Below are 23,671 nucleotides of genomic sequence, written 5' to 3'. Positions count from 1 at the left end.
CCTTAGTCGCAGAAAAACTAATGCATAATAACATGGTGCATATGTCCTTCAAGAGTCCCAAGAGAGAGATTTCCCAAAACACTATACTCAATTCGATTTAATTATTCATTCCTTAAGTGTTTTATATTTTAGGTGGTTCAGGCATTTAAAAGCGAGTTAATAATCATTACCTGCAATGTACCGGCATAACGACATAACCAATTGTCGAATATTGTATGAGAAATAACAACTTGGGAATTTTAAACCTTATCGTCATGCATGGAAGTTCAATTTTCGAAAGCATTCGCTTGGACGTTGTGATTATATTCAAAATACTTTAAACGATTTTGATCTTTATCCGCATACATAATAGTACCATTTTTCACTCAAAACTTAATTGTATGGATACCATAACAAAGCAGAACTCAAACGATTCTGAACCTTACAACAATAACGTCAAAGTTCACTTTCCAACTTTCAAACCAGAATGACACATGCACCAAGGCATCGAATAATGTAGGATTGTCGACATTACCACCATATCCTATAGGTTCATTCTCCAGCAGCTTGAAGGTGAACGGTATGTGTACCCTCTGCATGAGAAGCCTCGGCGGCTGCATCGCCCGCGGCCACGTCTCCTCTCTCCCCTCCCCTACTATTCCTATGACCTCCATGTTTCTGGAACAATCGAGAAGGTAATTATAACATTGAATGGTGATTGGAATGGATGGTAGGTATAAGGTAGCCGTTCGCCCTAGGTCTGCCTAAAAACATTCCGTCTTTTTCATGCAATAATGAAATAATCGAGCTGTCTACTATCGAAAGAATTTTCAAAATTGTATTACCCAAATAACCATAAAAATGTCCTCTCTAGAATTAGGGTACGTTGTCATATGTTGTATAGGTACTTAAATATCTTTCTAAGATCCCTAATGCCTATATCTTTCGAAATGAATAGCATCGTCATAAATAACTTTATCTAGCAGTATGATCATTGTAGCGGAGCAGTTTCATTTGGTAAAATTAAAGGCAAATATATTTCATACCAACATCGATCAAACCCTTTATTTCTTTTTTTTCTGTTAATATATGTGTGTTCTTTTGTCTTGTTGATAAACCTGATTTTATTGAACTGTATTATATAATCAGCTATTCTTGGGTTCATTTAATTATGCATTCATTATCACTGCACTGGTAATTGCTAACTTATAAGGTTAGGCTTCTGCCTTTCTTGTAATGCTGCCTTTTTCAAATTCCTGATCAGCATACTTTGATTTATCATATTAAACTTTTAACACGCGAATAGACGAAGCATTAGTAAAATGTTTGTAGGTTCGTCATTTTTGTGTTTTAATTTGCACGGACATAATCTCTGGTATTTATAAACACCACCTTGTTTATAAACAACTGTCGAAGGAAACATTTTATTCAGGTTACTCGTGAGTGCAACCTCGGCCCGGGTAGACATTCATAAACTCATATTTATTATTCAGTAAAGTGTGCGAGGCTTGAGCTTTTTATGATGGACGAAAGACAGAAGCTATTCGTCGTTTCCCTTTAGTCTCCTTTCTTTAGAACGATCAATTATGTCATGTCGTACTCAAAATTCGTTCTTATTAGCAATTGGGAATTTGAATAGTCATTTTTTTTATTTAAACTACGGATTCTACTTCGAACAAGTAGAATCTATGAGGAATTCGATAGTAACTATATCATGTTTTATTTACATATTTCTTATAACGACGAATGAATATACCTATTCGTATTATACCAATCTAGATCCTAGATACTAATCCTGACTAAATGTCAATTCAGACGGTTGGTTATGATTCCGGGTGAACGCTTTACGGCCGAACCCAATAATCGATCCTAATCGAAAATCTGCTACTGGAGATTGAAATTCCTATCCATTTTTCAAAAAAGCGTCTCAATAATCAATCGATCTATGGAAATGTCAATCGTTTGCATCAATCCATCCTTGAGAGGACGGATTGACGTTTTCGGATAGGCCTCTCTATGAAAGTGACATTTTAGCTGTTTCATTAAACTATCTTTCATTTTGACAGTTAATTTTTAGATCAAAATCAATCTTGGTTTGTAATCGTCCGAATTCGTTGGATTTTGTGTTTGATCTATAGCTTAAAATGTTTTCAAGTGATACCGATGACAGTGATCTTGAAATGCTTACTCAATTATCGGATTGGGATGATACTGATAACGAACTAGAACCTAGTGACCATCCACGCCGCAGGCAATATCAACGAGTAAATATTTTGGTTACTCTCAACGACGCCGAGTTTACGTTTAGGTTTAGGTTAAACAAAGTTGCAGTTGAATTTCTCCTGACTGAAATAATGCCATTCATCAGAGTTACCTCAAAACGGTTAGTACATTACTGAAACTTATTAATATTGTTTTTATAATTTTATACTGTGACTACTATCACTAATGTACTTATATATTTTCAGAAACAATGGTGTATCTCCTTTGCACCAACTGCTGCTAGCATTGCGGTTTTATGCATTGGGCACTATGCTAATATCAGTTGCTGATTTTGTTGGGGTTTCGAAATCATCTGCAAGTCGAATAGTAGCCGACATATCTGCAGCAATAGCTAGATTGTATGATAAATATATTTATTTACATGTAAGGAGTGCAGAAAAATTCTTTAATATAGCCCAGTTTCCTCGAGTAAGTGGTGCCATTGATGGTACTCATGTCCATATCCAATCTCCGTGTATGTATGTTTTATTATTAACTAGCGGTCCGCCCCGGCTTCGCCCGTGGTACATAATATTAACGTTTTCTCTACATAAAAACCATCCTCTTAGTTCAAGGAATATAATAAAAAAAGAATTATCGAAATCGGTTCAGCCGTTCTCGAGTTATGCGCTTACCAACACATTTTGCGATTCATTTTTATATATAAGAAGATAGGCATTAAAATGAACATGTTGTTACTTGATTTTAGATTAAATAAGAGAATATTATCCAATACATGAATACTTGAATTATTTTAGGTTCAGAAATAGGTGAAGAGTTTCGTAACCGAAAGGGGATCTTCTCAATGAATGTTCAAGGTGTTTGTGATGGCGATCTCAAACTAATGAATGTTGTTGCCCGGTGGCCTGGATCAACACATGATGCCACTATTTTTAACAATTCAACATTAAGAGGTAAGGTACTACATCTGCATACTTTAATTTTAGTTTAATAAATTAGAATTTATAACTTATTTTGTTATTTCTATTACAGCTTCATGTGAGACTGGTGCTTTGGGTAATCAATGGTTACTTGGAGACAGTGCCTATCCAAATAGGCCTTATCTTTTAACACCATTGCTAAATACTGCAACTCCCCAAGAAATCAGGTACAATGAGGCACATATAAAAACCAGGAATACCATCGAAAGGTACCATAAATCTACAATTATTTTCCTTGATCTTTCTGCCATGTTTTTAAATATTTTTTTTATATTTATGCATTTGCAGAACCTTTGGAATATGGAAACGCCGATTCCCAGTAATTTCTTTGACAATGCGACTATCATTACCTAACATACAAAAAGTTATAATCGCTACAGCAGTTTTACATAACATTTGTAGAACTTATAATATTGAAGAAGTGCCTCCTGAAGTCAATGTGCCGTGTGTTGCTGCTGAAGATCCAGATCAGCTCCCTAACATGGAGTTAAATGATGTTGAGAATAGAACGGAACTCATCAGACATTATTTTTAACCAATAAAAACTTTATAATCAGTAAAAACTTTATTTTTTATTCCTTATTTTCTTTTAATTTGCTTATTTCTAATTTTAGTTTCTCATTTTCTAATTTGATATTCTCAAATGTACAATCGAGAACCATTTTCTTTTTTTCATAATACTCCGCTATTGCGAGGTTTCTCCTTATGCGCCCCTCATCAGGTTTTGGCCTTTTCTTAGAACCTGTAAAATTTATTTAATTAAAATGAAGTCTATCAATGAAGTATATAATAAGAAGTATATAATATAATTAAAATTACCACTGGCTCGGGGAGTACCCAAAAAAAGCCTCTTAGGTAATGCAGCTGTTGGAGTGTTTACGACTAGAAATGGCACCTCCTGCCCATCACCATTGTCTAGTGGTAATTCTTTCTCCACTTCATTAGTAATTGCACCATCACTGCAGTCACCATCACCATAATCTACCACTTGTTCTGAATCGCCACCAAACTCCACTGTAAAGCCATCCACTGTACTGCCTAACAGTGAGGCGACTCTGTCCAGTATTTCATCTGGTGGTATATAAGGTGGCGCTCCACCTCCAGTCTAGTAACAAAAATGAAAATTACTTTTAGAATTTATTTAATAATTACTATACAGAACAACTTTATAGCTCAATTTATGTTACCTTTATGCGATTCATCCGTATCTGAGTATTGCGTTTGCGAGAGTTTTTTTTCAAATTCTCCCACTTTAACCGGAGTTGTTGCGGTGTACGGCGACAAGTCCCAAAACTGGCGTTGAATGATGTCGTTATTCTAACCCATTCTTCCATTTTCAACTTATTGTTGGTGGCGTTAGTCGCTTTATTTGTTATTATGGCACTTCCTTCGATCAAGGAAAGCAACGCCTTTGTTTCATCCTTACTGAGTGCTTTGGCTTTATTCTGGAATAAGGATTAAAAAAAAATAAACAGTTAAATATTGAATATTTGCGAAACGTTATTTTTTGCTTCTAATTTGCAGTGTAGTACTTACATGTTCAGTATCCATATTTTTGTTTCTTTATGAAGAAACAAAGCACCCAATATGTCCCTCTGTCCGTAATTTAACAACTAATAAATAACAACGAGTAATAAGTACCTACTAAAAATCAAAGAGAATATAATCACTACGTTTTACTAAAAATACTAAGGGTTAGGATTTGTGAATAATTGTGATTTACAAGAGGTTGACAATTGACATTTGACAGACAACAGAATATTACAGAAGTGCGTTTCGTTCCTTTAAAAATAACGTTTCAATTCGTAGAAAATTTGTTTTGATATTTCTCTTTGCAGACGTTCACATGTATTTATATCAAAATAATTATGTTATCTATATTTTTTAATGTACTCGTACCTTTGAAATTTTAATAGACGTTTTTAATAAAACTTAACGCTTTTAAATTAAACGAATACTGTTTTTGTAAGTATGAATGGAATGGAACGTATGTGAGGGAGTAGATTAACTGCTATCCGTGGTGTAACTAAAGATAGAGATCAAAGGTTTCGTTATGGGGACGAAGATCGAAGATCGATCCACAGATAGAAATTAATCTAAGATCGGGTCAATCTTAAGATATCAGATAGAATATTGGGCTCGGCCGTTAGTTGGCCTTAGTTAAAGTTCCGTGTGAATCGATAACTTACTTATAATGCTAGATTAACAATGCATATGTTTAAGTACTAGTATAGTATTATAGTACATGTGGTTTAAGTAAACACGTTATTTGCGTGTACTTACGATTGACATTTATAAATGAAGTATAGACAAAAATAATTTGGAAAATCCAAAAGTGCACGCCTCATAATTTTTTTTTAATAAATATTTATTAATTATTATTTTTGTTTATTTAATAACAATTAAACCACATCGAATCAGACCCTGAAAAATGAAAGGGTTCTATTCCTGAGCATACTCAAGCGTAAGAGAAAAAAAAAGACTCGATTAGTAAAGTATTTCGGTCGCTATCGTGTTAACAAGAAAAAGGATCCGCACATACAGACACACGGACGTCCAAGACAGAACTTTTTTAAACTGTTTTTTAACTAGTTTAAATAACAAAAATGACATCAAAAATATCATGAACGTTAAAAATAGTGTTTTTTCTTAATATGTGTGTGTATGTATTATCTTACAAGTGCAATGTATGATACATTAAGACATTTTAAGTTTGAAAAATCAGATGTTTTGCGCGAAGTGACAGTAGTACCCACCTCAACCACAGATTAGAGAATAGTTACTTCGTCTCAACGCTTCGCTTATGAGGCGTGCAATACAGGTTAAGATTAGGGTTGCCAAACATTTATATGAGGGATTGGGTTATTTTTTTTACAAACGCAGTTTAGTAAACTCCCAAAAGAAGAATAACTAAATAAGGAAGACGTAATAAGTTTGTAAATATTCCTTTAAAACCTAAGGCAAATATTTTTCTTACTTATTGCTGATTGAAATACGCAGAATGTATTTCTTTGTTACTTTGCAGATAATATTGTATAGAGCTGATTTAAAAGTTAATATATTTTGATGGGCGAGTATCAATATTGATTGAAAGGCAGAACGGATGTGAATAATGAGCATATAAATGAAATGATTCGATTAGTTTAATGGTTAGTGACCCTATTATATGAGAGGATATAGATACCCTATTGCATGGGTTGTCTTCTGGAAAAATATCGTGTTCAACATTATTCTTATATGTCTATTATGTGTGTGCAAAATTACACGTTGCATACGTATAACGTATAGTATAAATGTTTGTATTGGCCGGACATCGGTCGGTTAGCAAAACTACGAACTAATGTCCGTAGTGTAGTTTTGACCTATGGGCAGCAGCAGTATACCTTAATTAATATTTTTTGCCAATATGAAATACAAATTGGCAACCCTAAATTAGATATCTTAGCAGATGCAGACGCCTATTGCATTGAGTTTCGAATATACCTATATGTATAGCTGAAACAAGGTACGTCTCTTTAAATGGCATTAGAGTTAAATCAAGTGTATAGCCACACGAAAATAAACTCAAGATTTCTCTAAAAGTTATTGGATCATTTAAAAATATAAAATAGACATATACTCTTTATTTGCTTAATCTTATTATCCCTCTAAAGGTGAAACCTTTGCATATAACTTTCCACATTTAAAGCATGTCTATAGATATAAAGGTGTACCGCGCAAACTTCTTTTTGTAAAGTAGGTGAGAGGCTTCACTTCACAGTCTAAATATCGCAAGCATAAACACTGTAGTGCAGATTGCGGGGTACTCCGTCGTGTCGTGAAATTAACGAGAAATCCCAGAGGTCATCTTTGTTACGACTAACCTAAATTTAGACTTGTGAAATGTACCAAATGGAGCTGTGGAATTTTATCTGTGCTTTGAGATATATTTACGGGCTGCTGATATGGGCAGTGTGAACTTTGCACCCGACTTAAAAAAAAACACATTTTTTGTGTTCAATTGAAAGATTTCGAAATGTAGTAGTAAGTAGTGAACTTATTTTTTTTTGTAGTTGTGCCAATTTTTATTTTTTATAGGCACCAAAAAAAAAAAGTTTTCCCCCGAAATTACAAAAAATATTTTTGTCCGGTTATTTCTTATTGAACAGGAAAAATTTGATTTTTGTTTCCAATTTCACATAGCCGCTGATATGCTTATCCCGTACACTCTTCTGTGTCATAGTTTGATACTGATAACAAACCAGTTAGGACTCTTGACTAATTTATTTGTTGTCAAAGTGATAGAGGGCTTAGTAGTAATTTAAGTGTTTGTAGTGCGAGTTAAATATATCAAGCCACATGGAACTTTCCACCTCCTAATTCGTCCCTTTATCATTTTGTTTATGGCCATGCGTCAGACGGTAGGGAATGTTCCTATACTAAGGTCCATTTTTAAAGGTTTAGAAGTTTTGATGATAAAACGGAGCTTACTTTTTGTTATTTTTTTTTTTAATTTTCGCAAAAACCTAATAAAGATTTGTTATGTAACTAATTTATAACACAAAAGTGTTAAATTATAATGACATAAATAAAATGGTGACATAATATGTATGTACATATCACTACAAATAATAAATTCAATGTAATTTTGTTTTATTTAAAGTTAAAAAATCGACACGTCTAACAAAACAGCACCCAAATCAGTTCAGCTATTTAGACGCCAAAAGCCGCACGGAAATACTTTCGCATTTATATTATGAGGAATTAATGAACTTAGGAATAATAATTTAAAAAAAATAGGTATAAATTGTGAATAATTGCCTTGAAAAAGGTGTACTATTGTCACACTATTGTTCAGAAATGTTGAATGCATTTAAACACCGTAATGGAAAACAGAGGAACGCACAGTGTAAGGAAATCGCAATCTAGCGGGATTTAATTCAAAATTTGAACAATGATTTATCTAGCATTTATTGATGTCTATTTATTCCTTAGCTACTACTTAATAGGACAGCTTATTTTTTTCTTATGTGGGAAGTTCAACATTAATATGAGAAATGTTTATATCGGCAGCAAAACGGAGTCACACTCACTACGTGTTTTCCAGTGTTAATTTGTGCCAATTCCGTTTACTTATTACGAAGCGATTATTGAGTCAATAGTGTTTTTTACTTTATTTATTATAGTGTTTGTGTTTAATACGTAAGTACATACACATTTTGTTTGATTTATAATAATCAATAATAGGCAAAACTAACCATTTCTGTTAGGACACGAAATATACTTCGATTTATTTAGATTTTAAGTTCATTGGACCCGAAAACACATTATATAGCATAATATAGACAAGTGTATACCATCACAGTAAAGCTGATGATTTAAATTAACTGATGCAACTCAAAAATTTTGCGCTTTTTTGCGGCACCCATACATTTTTTTTCAATTTTCAGCATGGCTATCGAAATAACAAAAATGCAAATTTTCTAAATTTGGTCTTCTAATAGTAATCAATTTGACGAAGTATTTTCATTTTTTATGTGTTATTATCCTCGAGTAACTTATAATGGATTTTATAAAAATAAAATCAAGTGTTTGTTGAGAGCATTATGACAACAAATTGAAGTTAAATCGACTACATGCCGTCGTCATCGGGATCGTTTTTTTTAGAAAATAATGTGGTTTGGTTAAAAACAACTTTTTCGCCTGAAAGTGTTTTACTAACTATAAAAACACTTATTATAACCTATTTCAATCAAACTAAATAATTTCCGTATCATCAGAATTAAATCCCGCTAGATTGCGATTTCCTTACACTGTGGAACGTTTTAAAGCCGCGTATCAAAACATTTAGAATTTACAGTAACTAGATAAGAAAATAACACAAACACGGACGATTATAATGGTGAATTGAAACTGTGTAAATAACTTTTATATTGCATAGCTTCTATCGCGGGCCTTGAGCGCGGGGACCGAATCCAGAAATTCAGTAACGAAAAACCTCACGCTCCCGACTCCAACGGGCGCGGAGGTGTGGCTTGAAGGCATAGCATGCAATAGCTTTACCGCGGCAGTCCCCGAGTGCCACACGTCTTTTTTATTTATTCCAAGCATCGAGATAGTATGTAGTAGTACATATTATATCTCGATGATTCCAAGAGGAAAATTTATTGACCTTCCCAGCGAGTCCAAAATTGAAATGGAAATACAAAACAGATTTTGAAATATGACAACCACTGTACCGATTTGCAAGAAAAGTTCAAGATATTTTGGACAAAGGATATACGATAGTTTTTATCCCGTTAATCCCTAGGAAACGAAAACTATGCGTCTTTTTCTTTGAGTACGGACTCAAAGTTTGTGCAGACGAAGCCGAAGGCAGGTAAAATAAGCAATAAATTAATTAATAAGTACCTAGTTTATGACTGATAACACTAGTTAGTATATTAATTTTATCAACCATATCGTTCATTCTCCGGTCATACTTTAAAGACAAGTGCTTCGCTTCTATTGGCGTGTTGATATAATATAACTTAGTCTTTCTCGATAAATGGACTAACTATTTTTTTTTTTTTATGTTATAGGGAGGCAAACGAGCGGACGCACCGCCTGGTGGTAAGCAGGTTGCGTCGCCCATAGACCATAACAGGGGTTATGGTTGTTGCCTACCAAAATAGGATAGGATAACTAAAACTGAAAAAAAAATTTCAAATCGTACCCGTACTTCCTGAGATAAACGCGTTCAACCAAACAAACAAACTCTTCAATAATATACATGACGGCGCCACCGTCGAAGCTTTAAAAAATAACGAACGGCAAACCGATAAAAAGCAGCGCGCGCGCACGACTCGGGTCATTCGTTCGCCGACCGTTGCCGAGTGCACATCTATTACGAGCTTACTATAACTTATTTGTGATATTTATTTTATTAGTGGTCATAATATTGTAATACCAAGTAATTGTATTAGAAATTACTGTATTGTAAAACTGACATGATTTAAAAGAGCAACTATGGAGTTTCTTGCCGGTTCTTCTCTGTAGATACTGCATTCCGAATCGGTGGTAAATAAAGAAATGTTTGAGTTAGAGGTGTTTCTTTGCTCGATTACCCAACGCAACGCCCACAGCTTGAAAATAGATCCACATTCTACACCTTTCGCCGACATCAGAATTGGGATCAAATCGAGCAAATGAGAAAGCACGTGGCAATAACCTGGATATAATTAATGCGTGCGCTGATTAAAAGACAAAATGCCGCAACCACGTGGCACTTCGATCCAGTTTCAACGGGAAGAGGCATCCTACAGATCTACGAGCATACGTGTCACTGAGCAGCCGGTGACAAAGGGAGAGCTCGTTATGTGCGGGCAGGGTGGCAACTTCGCCTCGCGCTGCGCGGATGCCACTGCCGCTCGCACCACCGCGTCGGACCCCGTATCATCGAGAGCAGCGCTTCATCATGACTTCACAAGTCTGGCATCGCAGCGTTATCGCAGTAGCAGTGGCGCGGGCGGTGCGCCTACAAGCCGTGTGGTTCATGGCAGAGGAGGGTTATGGTGTAACGAAACGACGCGTTGGCAGCTGCCACTCGGCACATGTATGAGGCTAAGTGCTGGTGAATCTGGTCAGTCGTACTATTTTTATTACTATGTTTCTGATGTTCTCTTGTAAGAAATCGGTCAGTAGATAACATTTCACTTTGAGTGTGCAATTAGATAAAGAAAGTAAGGTTTTTAAAATGTAGTAACTTATTTGAAAGAAAAAGAAATTTATTGCCAAAAACAAAATTTATCTTAAAATTAATTGAGGAAAATCGTCACAGCCTCAGCTAAATGCTGCATAAAAACAGCGCTGATTTACAGGCCGTACAGATTTTGTTAAAAGTTGTAACCTACAAGACCAGTGTATAGTTAAATCTTATTGCATTTAACTCGACTTATTCACGCAGTGATGTTATTATTAGGTCGTGCGATATTGCTTTACGGTTTTGTAGTTAGTTAAATCTTATTCCATTACATTTAGCCCATCTTAGTTACGCAGTGATAAATTATTATCAGTACCTAGGTCGTGTGACTTGTATTTCACTTATTCAGGGACACGTTTACTTGAGTAGGTAATTCACGGTATTTAAAAAAAAAAAAAACACTTCGCGGCGTAAGCACTGACTTCAAGATGAATTAAGTAACGACTTGCTTTAATGTTGGTTAGTTTGTGAGCTAACACTAAAGAAAGAAAGCGCAATAATTTGTACACTGCATCCAGATACTTCAATCGAACGTAAACAATAAACATTCACTTGTCCGTGTATCGGAACAAAAAACAGTATGCGAATTACTTTTAAATTAGTTTCTTAACTACCCGCGTTAGTTTCTTGACACCCGCATTCATTTCTTGAACAACCTGCGTTAGTTTTTATTTAGACTATACCCTTGACAAATAGCAATTAATTGCTACACAAAGACAGCCTTATTGCCATTCGATTAAAAACGAAAAGCAATGCGTTAACTAGTGCTTAGAGGTTTAATAAACTTTTTGTAGGTTTTATTTAGGGTGATATTTGAGGTCAAATCTTTATAAAAAAAAAATAAAAAAAATATTAAGTCGTGAACAATTCACAGTATACAGTTTTTACAATACGCAGTTTTATGAAATGTGGCAGACTTAGTTTGATCGAATGAAAGATAAATCGAGGCATTTCGTTTTGAATTTTTACTTAGAAAATTTATTAAGGCCCTATTTAGGCAGTTCATAATACAATGTCACAGATAATTATCGTGTGTTCAAATAAACATCTGGCGTAAGATAAACGTTATGATTGGAGTACGGGTCTAGATTCGGTTTTAGTATGTAATTTGATTGCTTTAAAAAAAAAAGAAAAAAAAAAAAACTCTTAACTATCCCATCAACGTAAGGGTCCGTTAAATATTACGATAGTTTAAAAAAAAAAGATAATAACCGAAAATAATCTCAAGGTTAATCGCGCATTTACAGTTTACATACTGTCGTCAGAATATAATTTCTGTTTAATTGAATAGAGAAAAGAAAAAAATCTATCCAGGTTTTCTGAAGGTTATTTTGTAGCTTCAAAATATAAGAACGCAAATCCTAAACGTGGAGTATTCGATAGTATAATCGACTTACATTGTGTGCATTTAATGTAATTCCTTGATAATAGTTTTTTGTGACTAGCTGCAGTTTGACATCAACTGAATACATCAATTAGGTAGTTGTACAGTAGTTGTTGAGCAGTACATTCTTATTTACGTTGAAACTAAAATTTAGCTCAGCCCTTTTACCGTTCGATATGAGATTCACAGATGAGTTTAAGCCTACACTTATCAATTGTTCTAAGTTGAGTTTTCAAAAGTTAACATACCGTTAAGGAATTTTAACCACATTTGAGAACAAGCTTTTGCCACTTTTTGAGTTAGTCGAAATTTTGTTTTTTTACCCGACTACGGCAAAGCAAAAGGAGGGTTATGATTTTGACAGGCTATGTATGTATGTATGTATGTATGTATGTATGTATGTATGTATGTATGTATGTTCATCTGTTCCCTCGTAACTTCTAAACTACTTATCAGAATTCGACAAATGACATATCATTAGAAGCGTCTTAATTGTCCGCTGGTTATAGGCTATATGGGGTTTCACAAAATCTAATGTGGCGCCCTCTAGCGGACAAAACATACAGAGTAAAAAAATAAAGTTAAGATAAATATGCCGTGTTTGGTATCATTTGAAAGCTTTTTACTTGCACATTTTGAATATATATATATTACTAGCATTTGCTTGTGACTTTACCTGTATTCATGGGATGATTGCATATAATTCACATCTTTTCGTTCATAGCTTCTTTATTAGTTCATCAATTTAACTTTTGTTTTATACTTTTTCAGCGTCGTTTTTTGTCGTAGTTGGGTTTTAGTTGTTTTACTTTTTATCTTGTTGCGGTTAAGTTACGAATTATTCGTTTTAAACTTTTTAGATATTGTAATTTTTGCGCTATAGTCAATGATCATAATTAACGACAGGTAATGTCAGATTGATTTTAATTAGCTAAATTACAGAGAGCGTTTTACGACACAGCGTTTAGAAGCGAGGCAGTTAACAGTACGGCGCAGCGGTTGCGTAGCATATGGAGCAACGTAGCATCATCAGCGGCCAATGGTACGGCTCGATGACGCGATGCCACGATGACGCAGCGCAAACGTTGAGGATACGGTCGCGTACCGTTTTACTGATTTGCTGCGGCAACACTCTGTTTTCAGTTTTCATAGTTGACCAGTAGCATACTGACATCTGTTTACTCGTACGCTGTACGAAGTAAATGTGTGTTGTGTCCACACAACACACATTTACGTAATATTCCAATATTACTACGGTAATGTCGTTTATTAGAAGAAAGTGATATGCTATCTGGCCTGAGGTCCATGATAAAAACATGTGTGTTCTGACCGGTCAGTAGGATCGGGGCAGTGTAGGCTGAGGCAGGATGGATGTTATTTTGACAAAAAAAAAAATGAAAATGAATTATCGTAGTAATGTAGTGTGAGATATTATGGCGTACGAGGACGCAAGTATGACTGTATCGGAGATAACTTGTGTAAAGTAAAAGTTTGTAACGTGGATTATTGTAACGGTAATGATATCATTGCAGGAATTGTGCGTGCTATCTGGGTTGCAGTCCACAGTAGTTGAGCCTTCATTTGTGGTGAGCGAGCGTCGTGTCTATGTTATGTGGATGTTGTTGGTGTTCTGTAAGGTCAGTATGGCCGAGCGGTATAGTTGTCTAATCCCGGGATGAAATACCGTAGTGCTGTAAAACAAGAAGGGACGTACGAGGACGTACGATTGTCAGTATGGCCGAGGAGTGGAGAGAGTGGAGAGAGTCGTGAGTTTGGATTTAATATTGTTGTGTAAAAAAAAAAGAAAAGGAAAAAAAATAATCCTTTAAAAAAAAAATTTTATGCAAAAAAATTTATGCAAACAAAATTATTATGCAAAAAAAATGATGCAAAAATATGATGCAAAAAAATATGATGCAAAAAGAATGATGCAAAAAGAATGATGCAAAAAGAATGATGCAAAAAGAATGATGCAAAAAAAAAGGGAGAGCAAAAAGAATGGTGCAAAAAAAAAGAGAGCGAGTTATTGAAGGGAGTCCGGTCCAATAACTCGGCTATAGGGATTGCAGATCCGGTCTAGCACGCTAGAGGGAAATCTGGAGAGATTTCCGGACTGGCACGCTAGAGGGAAATCTGGAGAGATTTCCGGACTAGCACGGTTGCTGAAGGGCTTGTCGGACCAGCACATTGTTTTAATTGTCTTGTTCCCAGGTGCTCAGAAGTCGCTCGAGGACGAGCGTATGTCAGAATGGCCGTGACGGCGCCACCGTCGAAGCTTTAAAAAATAACGAACGGCAAACCGATAAAAAGCAGCGCGCGCGCACGACTCGGGTCATTCGTTCGCCGACCGTTGCCGAGTGCACATCTATTACGAGCTTACTATAACTTATTTGTGATATTTATTTTATTAGTGGTCATAATATTGTAATACCAAGTAATTGTATTAGAAATTACTGTATTGTAAAACTGACATGATTTAAAAGAGCAACTATGGAGTTTCTTGCCGGTTCTTCTCTGTAGATACTGCATTCCGAATCGGTGGTAAATAAAGAAATGTTTGAGTTAGAGGTGTTTCTTTGCTCGATTACCCAACGCAACGCCCACAGCTTGAAAATAGATCCACATTCTACACCTTTCGCCGACATACATTTAGAAATTAAAGTGTCCGAAACATCGGGATTGGACAACGAATAATCGCGTTAAATATCCGATAAATAATTTCTAAATGGAAATATTTATTTTTATTCGTAATTCGTATAACCACAGACTAGCGTCAAGTTCAACAAGTGAAGGTACGCAATAGGGTGTCAAGGATGCAAACGGCGAAACACCGGTTGATGCTGTTTCGCAACTGTGATTGTGGAATATTTGGAATAGCGCGCCGGGTATTATAAATCTTGTATGAGTAAATCTGTATGATCTTGTTGGGCTGAATTTTACTGCGTTTTTAGTGATTAGAATTTTGGTTGAAAATAGCGGTACCTATTAAAATATTTTTTATTATTTGACTCCCATTTTTTTGTAGTTTGTTTATTTCATAATCATTAATTTTAAGGAGGTGAAATAGAAGTTATGTTTATTTAAAACATACACTTTTACACATTAATTAAATACATATACGCAAAGCAAGAAAAGCCACGGGTGAACACTAGTGTGCCACAAACAAAAGAGCATCTAAAAACTCAACCTGTCATACCAACAACAAAAAGTACCTTTACATTTATGGAAAGTTGGTTAAAAACAAAAGGCATCTTAAACACAACCACAAGGCATTGACCTGTCTCTACAATTGGACATGCATATCATATTACAAGTGACGGTAGCAAATCACAATGAACTAAAATTTACACAATATTTGAGAAGTGTGAATTTGCTAATAGTATTACAAACCTATATGAGAAAGAGGCCAGATTTTCATCTTGTTATTTTGTTACCATTTCACTCAAAAAGTGTTAAACCAATTAAGAAAATTAACATTAGACAGTTATGTTTACTGCATATTAATCCGTCATGCCTCGGAATCACAGACACAATAGAAAATCTATTGTGTCGCGGTCGGATCTGGCCGTTTGGTGGTCAATGGGTTAAGGACAACTAACTTGTCTTGTATTATAAAGAAGAAAGTAACTTTAAATGTAAACAGATTTTTAATCATGTTTTGCATTAATCAAAATTGTTTATTAATTATGTTTATTTTATCTAATGATGATATTTTTCTTAATCTACACTAAAATATTATAAAGTTGAAGAGTTTGTTTGTTTGTTTGTACATGCTAATCTCAGGAACTACTGGTCCAATTTGAAAAATTATTTCGGTGTTAGATAGTCCATTCATTGAGGAAGGCTATAATTATTATAATATCATCACGCTAAGACCAACAGGAGTGGAGCAATGCTGGTAAAACCGCGAGACACAGCTAGTCCTGTATATAATTCTTGTGTCACATTGCTCAGATTGCCTTGCCATATCGATCAGAACAGGCTTCTAGGACTTAAATATTTTCTAGGAATAATATTTATTCAGTAAATCTGAGAATCCGTTTTAATGCATTTATATGTGTTAAGGATATCATGACAGAAAAATGTTTGCGAGGTCAACTACCTAGTCATTTTAAATAAAATTTTAGAATATGTATTCTCATTAAAATTTTTTCATTTACATAAAAGTATTTACAATTGTAAATGTACATTTTTTGTAAATGCACTTGCAATTAAAATTAATTTATATCCTAGGTCACCTGGGTTTTTGTAATAACATAAATTCATTAAAATTTCAATGCCTACTAACCACTGGCTTATGAACTAACTAGTTATAATTTATGTAAAAAACGTTATTTATTATTTTCTTAAACAGCAAAAAATAAGGTTTTAAACACAGAAAAAAATAAGGTTTTAAACACAGCAAAAAATAAGGTTTTAAATACAAAGTATGGGTATAAGCGCTAGGTAACAAGAGAACAAGATTCATAACAAAATATAATCTTGTTCATTTCATTATTTTCTGAATAAGCATAAAGTGAAGTCTCATGTCCCCTAGTGGGTAAGGGGCAGATGCATTATACATCTGTTTCACTGATCGATTTTCTTTTAGGGACAAGTAGGTGATCAGCCTTCTGTGTCCTACCAGACAAAGAAATTTTTTTTTCTTCGTCTCCTCCGGGAATCAAACCCCTCAGTGCTACGCTCATGCGTCAACCACTGTACCATGGAGGCGGTCGAATAAGAATAATAAAGACTTATAATTAACTTCTAAAAACAATTCAACGGAAACATTATATATTTTGGAATTCTAATCTTTTACTTAAAAAGTGCATAAACTTGTTTTTAATTATTGTAGACTGTAGTCATTATATCAACTGAACATTTGTTTTCATTTCTACAGAAAAATACTGGTTTAAGAGCTGTACAATTTATGTTTAGGATATTAGAAAAAATATGTAATATTTTAATAATAATTATTATGTACATTCAACTGCATTAAGTAAGATGTTGAGCTTTTATTTTTTATTCATATTTAATTTAATTAATAATATTAAAATATTTTTTACAAGTTTTTACATATGTACTCTGTTAGGTTTAAAAAATAACATCATATAATAAATATAATGAGCTAATAAAACTAATTGTCGTTTTGTCAGCAATATGTATTGAATAAATTAACTATTTAGCCATTTACTAACATTTTTTTTAGTATTAAAAGGGTATAGTAATAAGTAGATGTAACCTTATTAGAAATACATAATTACTTTTGCACATGTTATAATAACAAAATAGAAATAACTTCTGGAATGGATAAATTATCACACTACATAATATTTATATGTACTTAATATAAAATTTTAAAGAAATCAAATGCATAGTATTCACTACTATTTATTTGACACAAAACAGCTGTTTTTAAAATAATCTATTTGTGAGGTTATGTGTCACATTAACTTGTGTATCTTTAGTATTCCTATTCTGAATACAGTTTCCAATAAGAGTTATAAAGATACAGGATTCTTAGGAAATAAATATCAATTCACATACTTAGAAGTTAACTTCAAAAAAAACTGGGCAATACTTAATTTCAGAAAACAAATGTGTAGGCGTTAACAATATTGCATTATAATATTGGTGATCACATGATATGTTCAAATGGAAATATCCAATAACAATGTCCCTATGTGCTCATTGTTTCAGCTTAATGTTATGATAAAACTATCTATAAAAATATACAACACTAACCTGAGAAGTATGACTAGCATGACAAATAGCGCTATCAAAGCGCCTATCATAATAAATATGTTAGGCAAGTCGGCTAACGTCAAGCCTGTGGATCCCATCTTGCCTTTCTTATCACAAACAAAACACAGAAAAGTACGAGAAAGTACGACCACGGCACATCAGCTCATCGCTCGCACACAACACTACAATACCGTACCGTCGACATTGCCAAAATGTTTTCAACGATTATAGTGTTAATTTCGTCAATAATACGCTATATCCACAGTTAGCCAACTATTTTACGCAATTGCATCAATATAATATCGTTTAACCTTGCCGATAACGGATCGAGTTAACGGTGTTTTGATTGTGTGTAATCAACAAAAACATTATCATTGATCGAAATAGAAAACAACGTCGCGCTCACGTACCGCACCTCACTGCGACGTTTGACAGAATGAAATTTGAAAATAGAATGAAATGGACAACGAAAGATCGAGTGAGAACGGCTGATTGTGATTAGCGAATGCGATTACAGTTTTTCAGTATTGCCAGTATACTAACTCAAAATTGCACGAATAATCTTCGCTTAAATAAGCTTTTTGAACTGAACTGTATAAAACAATAAACTAAAATAATAATACAATAAAAATAAACTATAAATTTAAGAAAGAAAGAAAGAAAGAAAGAAAAAACATTTATTTCAAGGACATAATCAAACAAAGTCTTAAAAGCATGACAAACAAAACAGTAAAAAAAGTAAAATTATAAAGAGAAAAAAAATAAAAAATAAAACGAAATTTGCACGGTAGGATGTCCTCGAAAAAGGGTGACCAACTCAGCTAAATACTGTACGACAGAAATGCACGCACAGCGCTGGTTTTCAGTGGCCCCTAAATGTTGTCGCAATAATCAGAGTGACCTCTATTACAGTAAGAAAATATTAAAATAAATAATCAATAAATAAAAAATAATTTGGAAAATCCAAAAGTGCACGCCTCATAATTTTTTTTAATAAATATTTATTAATTATTATTTTTGTTTATTTAATAACAATTAAACCACATCGAATCAGACCCTGAAAAATGAAAGGGTTCTATTCCTGAGCATACTCAAGCGTAAGAGAAAAAAAAAGACTCGATTAGTAAAGTATTTCGGTCGCTATCGTGTTAACAAGAAAAAGGATCCGCACATACAGACACACGGACGTCCAAGACAGAACTTTTTTAAACTGTTTTTTAACTAGTTTAAATAACAAAAATGACATCAAAAATATCATGAACGTTAAAAATAGTGTTTTTTCTTAATATGTGTGTGTATGTATTATCTTACAAGTGCAATGTATGATACATAAAGACATTTTAAGTTTGAAAAATCAGATGTTTTGCGCGAAGTGACAGTAGTACCCACCTCAACGCTTCGCTTATGAGGCGTGCAATATACTAATAATAATACGTCTATGTGCAGAGATAAACAAAAATTAATAGAATAAATATGATATAAGTAGTAATAAATATATAAAAGAAAGTATAATTAACGTATATTCAATATTTTTTACATTTGATAGATATACATATATATTAAATAGAGATAATCATCATCAGTAGCCACTAAGGTTGGATCTGTTTCTCTAGTAATATAACTGTGTATTTTTTTTTAAAGTTCTCAACCGCGCGAAGGCTAGGAAGCGGCGGTGGTAAATTGTTCCAACACTTAGTGGCACTGTATTTGAAGCTTCCCCGAAAACTGGCAGAGTGATGTTTAGGAATCATCAGTTTAGTCGCTGCTTGTCTCGTTTTGTACACTGCCTGATGATCTCCCATCCAAACCAACTTTTGAAAGAGGTATAGAGGAGATTCAAACTTAATAATATCGAAAAGGAACGAGACGAAATGGAGTCGTCGTCGATTTTCCATATTTAACACACAGGCTTTGTTTAAAAATGGCGTAATGTGCTCCCGTGGAGGAATGTTCCAACAGAACCGGGCACATGCGTTTTGAACGCGCTGTATTGCTCGCTTCGTTCGCTTCAAAATCCGCCTACCGTATACCACATCCATGTAATTAAATTTAGATAGGACAAGGCTGTCACAAAGTCTTACGCGAAGTTCCGTATTGAGATACTTTCTAATTCGGTACAGAATCTTTAAACGATAGAAACAGTTAGCTACTGTAACATTAATATATTTTTCAAATCGTAGATTTTCGTCAAAAATAATCCCCAAATTTCGGGCTTCCGCAACACGTTTTATGACTTCGTTATTAATAGTTACGGGAATAAGACGATTTTGGATAGAGCTAACTACTTTAGGTGTGCCTAAAACCATGAACTTCGACTTATTAGGATTTAGCACAAGTGAATTTCGGCTTGACCATGCGAATATTGAAGCTAAGTCCAAGTTTAAATTGTTTATTGCGGAACACGTTTCATCTGGGTAAAAGGAGGTAAAAAGCTGAACATCGTCAGCATATATGTGATATTTGCATGATTTTATTTGCTTTACAATATCGGCACTATATAATATGAACAAAAGGGGTCCTAAAATAGAGCCTTGAGGAACCCCTTTTGTTACTGTTTTGCATTCTGACAACCTGATACTACCATCCTCCATTGCAACTGATACTCTTTGTGTTCGACCACTCAAATAGCTATTAAACCAATTTATAGTAGGTGGACTTAAACCATAATATGTCAGTTTGGATAACAGAAGTGAAGTATTTAAAGTATCAAAAGCTCTTGAGTAGTCCAACAGCACAAGCACTGTACCTTTCCCTTCATCTTGTGCGCAAAGAATATCATCCATCACATCAGTCACAGCTGTAGTTGTACCTTTACGTTTCCTGAAACCAGACTGACGATCAGGTAAGATATTTTCTTTTTCTAAATAATCCATTAACTGTTTGTGTGCTATTTTTTCCAGAATCTTCGATAGGCATGGTAATATGCTGATTGGTCGGAGATCCTTCAAATCCAGCGGATTATCAGTTTTAGGAATGGGATGTACAAGCGTTTCGCCACAGACTTGGGAAGGCACCAGATGCAAAAGATAGATTTATGATGTAGGTTATAGTTGACAGAGATGCTGGGAGTGTAAGCTTGAACATATCTAATGAGATATCATCGACTCCAACAGCTTGCGATTTGAGTTCCTGAATGGTACGTAGCACAGTCGACTCATTTACAGGTTTAAAGGAGAAAGAAGTGTCACCGTGGCGATGGAACTCATAGTAAGTTAGCGTGGAAAGCTGTAAGTTATTTCCAGGGACATCAAGGAAATGATTGTTTAGGACATCAGGATTTCCAAGATGACCAGTAAGTAAAGGCTGTTTTTTTGTGTTTATACCCGTGTTGTCCTTAATGTGTTTCCACATAATTTTAGGCTTTCTCAGATTTGCATTGATAAATAAATCAAAGTACGCCTTTTTTTCACGCTCCAATGCCATACTTGCATATTTTTTTAAATCAATATAGAATTTTTTATGTGAGTCTGTTTTCGTTAGACGTGCTTTATTTCGAGCTTCGTCGCGTAGTCGAAACATCTTTTTAATATTAAATGTTATCCACGGCGGTTGCTTGTTTTTCACACGTATTTTCTTGGAGGGCGCATGAACGTCAAAGAGCGATTTAATGTACGACGTGAATTTGTTCACTAGTTCATCCACGTTATCAAGTGCAAGCAACGAAGACCAGTTGATTATTTGCAAAGATTTGTTAAATTCATCATTATTAATATTTTGAATCGGTCTAAAGGTGATATATTTATGCAAAACTTTTTGTTTAGATATATTAAGTGCACACGATAAGAATGCATGATGGCTAAGTTCCTCAATATAATCAATCACAATATTTTGAACAGGCATATTAGTACATATTATATCAAGTAAAGTTTCGCTAGAATCCGTAAAATGCGTAGGCTGAGAAACATGTTGTATAAGATTAAAAGTTTGAAGAAAACTTGCAACTCTTTTACTGTTAACATTATCACTATTTAATAGGTTAACATTAAAATCACCCAAAACTACAAGATTATCGTACCATGTAAAAGAACTAATTGAATCTATCAAAGCATCTAAAAACGTGTTGATGTCCAACCAAGGCGGCCGATATGCTGTACCAACGATAGTTACCTGACCATTAAGGGACAAATGCAGCCACATCTGTTCGACAGTGTCAACGACGGGGTGAGACATTATCCGAACCGATATACCTTCCCTAATATAGAATCCAACACCCCCGCCACGAGTACGGACACTAGTCGGTCGCGGTATGTGACGCAGTCTGTAACCAGGTACGGCAGGCGCACGCCCATCTTCACCCGCTCGTAACCAGGTTTCGTTTATAGCCATGATGTCTACGTTATGACGCTCCATCGCCACAAGGAACTCGTCGTGTTTTGTACATAGTGAACCGGGATTTAAAAGCCCAACACATAATTTTGATCCTTTAGAAGTCATTATGAATTATATTATGATGAGAATTAATATGATATAATATACTTAAACTAGTAGTAGTGTAAATTAGGTTTGAAAATATGGTATGAAAATAGTTTAAAAACGATACTTGCACTAATATTGTATATATCATAATTATTAAGCATTGGACATCCCTACCGTACATTATGAGAACATAGACATAAAAATATATTACACTAAACAAAAACATTGAGGCACAAGTTACATGAAACACAATAAAACAAACAACAATAACGGTAGGGAGACAAAGAAAGACGATATGACAATTTATGATTTTATCGATTAAAGGATGAAATGTAAGATTTTTTTTTAATCTTTCACTTCTTTCACTTAATTTATAAAGTAGCATGACTGTTTCACAATTAAAGCGTATACAAAAGAAGTATAATAATAATAATATGATAATGGATACTATTATATACAAAATTAATAGGTAGGTACGTTTAAAATACATAAAATTTATTACAATTTCTTTCTTAAAATAACGTTCTATAATTAAATACAACATAATATCATAACAAAGTCTTAAAAGGTTTATTATACTAGAATATAGAATTAGAAGCCCGTGATACAAAACAACTAAATTTAGACTACTTTTTATATGACAAATTGAACATTTTTCACAATATTTATGCATATTCATATATATACCGTATAAAGAGTTTATTTTTAAAACTCTGCAAGCTATTATTTTATTACACAATATTAATATATTAAAATGATACGGATAATACTGCGTTATACCATAAAAAACATAACACCTGTCAATAGAGTATCTTGCATTTGTTCTTAGGCACAAACTAAACATTAGCCAAAAATCTTATTTATATCATCTTCGGAAGAAACAATAAAATACTTTGAGTGTTGATCGCGTCTGACGTAAGTACGGCCGCCCCGCGTCCACACATAGCTCCAGTGTTTAGCGCGCTGTTGCTCGCGCGCCAGGTGGAACAACCAGCGGTTGGTGCGCGTCAGGTGCTCGTTGACGTAGAAGCGGCGAGGCTCGCCGGCGACCAAGCCGGCTGTGTCCGCCCCGCGCCGCACGCGCGCCGCGCGTAGCAACTCGTTGCGTAGGTGGTGGCGGGTTAGCCGCACGACGATAGGCCGCGGACGTGCGGCCGCTATGCGATCACTACTGGTATTTAGCTCCTCAAGATTTTTACGAGTGCCTGTACGGTAGACATTAACGATATCCCGTTCATCTAG

The 23,671-nt window shown here is 34.4% G+C and overlaps 3 protein-coding genes across 4 annotated transcripts in view; 1 reads left to right on the top strand and 2 right to left on the bottom strand.

Annotated features, from left to right (window-relative positions):
- Window positions 1–18,478, bottom strand: part of LOC149480683 (cell growth regulator with RING finger domain protein 1-like) — a 55,179-nt gene extending 36,701 nt beyond the window's left edge. For both annotated transcript variants that reach the window (XR_016317040.1, XM_089706727.1), the window contains exons 1-2: window positions 18,014–18,478; window positions 515–657 (exon numbers count right to left, since the gene is read on the bottom strand). Coding sequence is in view for 1 of the 2 variants with exons in the window: in XM_089706727.1 (XP_089562853.1) it covers window positions 515–657; window positions 18,014–18,111 (241 nt within the window). In the remaining variant the exon portion in view is untranslated. The remainder of the gene's footprint in view (window positions 1–514; window positions 658–18,013) is intronic.
- The window catches only part of Hrd3 (HMG-coA reductase degradation 3), a 215,875-nt gene that overhangs the window by 84,919 nt on the left and 107,285 nt on the right, over window positions 1–23,671 (top strand). The window lies entirely within an intron of this gene.
- LOC149480684 (uncharacterized) lies at window positions 3,755–4,869 on the bottom strand. Its single transcript, XM_089706551.1, has 4 exons — window positions 4,719–4,869; window positions 4,370–4,627; window positions 4,002–4,287; window positions 3,755–3,924 (listed from the first exon to the last, which is right to left on the bottom strand). The coding sequence occupies exons 1-4, from the start codon at window positions 4,731–4,733 to the stop codon at window positions 3,755–3,757; spliced, it is 729 nt and encodes a 242-aa protein (XP_089562677.1). The 5' UTR covers window positions 4,734–4,869.

The sequence above is a fragment of the Colias philodice genome, chromosome 18, assembly GCF_061535455.1.
Source record: "Colias philodice isolate Cphi_HAF_F1 chromosome 18, ilColPhil1 Martin Lab GWU primary, whole genome shotgun sequence".
In the NCBI taxonomy this organism is placed as follows: domain Eukaryota; kingdom Metazoa; phylum Arthropoda; class Insecta; order Lepidoptera; family Pieridae; genus Colias; species Colias philodice.
The sequence above is the reverse complement of the archived record's forward strand: the minus strand, read 5'-3'. Positions and strand labels throughout refer to the sequence as shown.

Excerpts from the sequence above, each read along its gene's own strand:
- LOC149480684 (XM_089706551.1), bottom strand. Across the intron at positions 4,288-4,369 it reads TACGGATGAATCGCATAAAG|ACTGGAGGTGGAGCGCCACC; the intron begins GTAACATAAATT and ends TTTTGTTACTAG. Across the intron at positions 3,925-4,001 it reads GGGTACTCCCCGAGCCAGTG|GTTCTAAGAAAAGGCCAAAA; the intron begins GTAATTTTAATT and ends TAAATTTTACAG.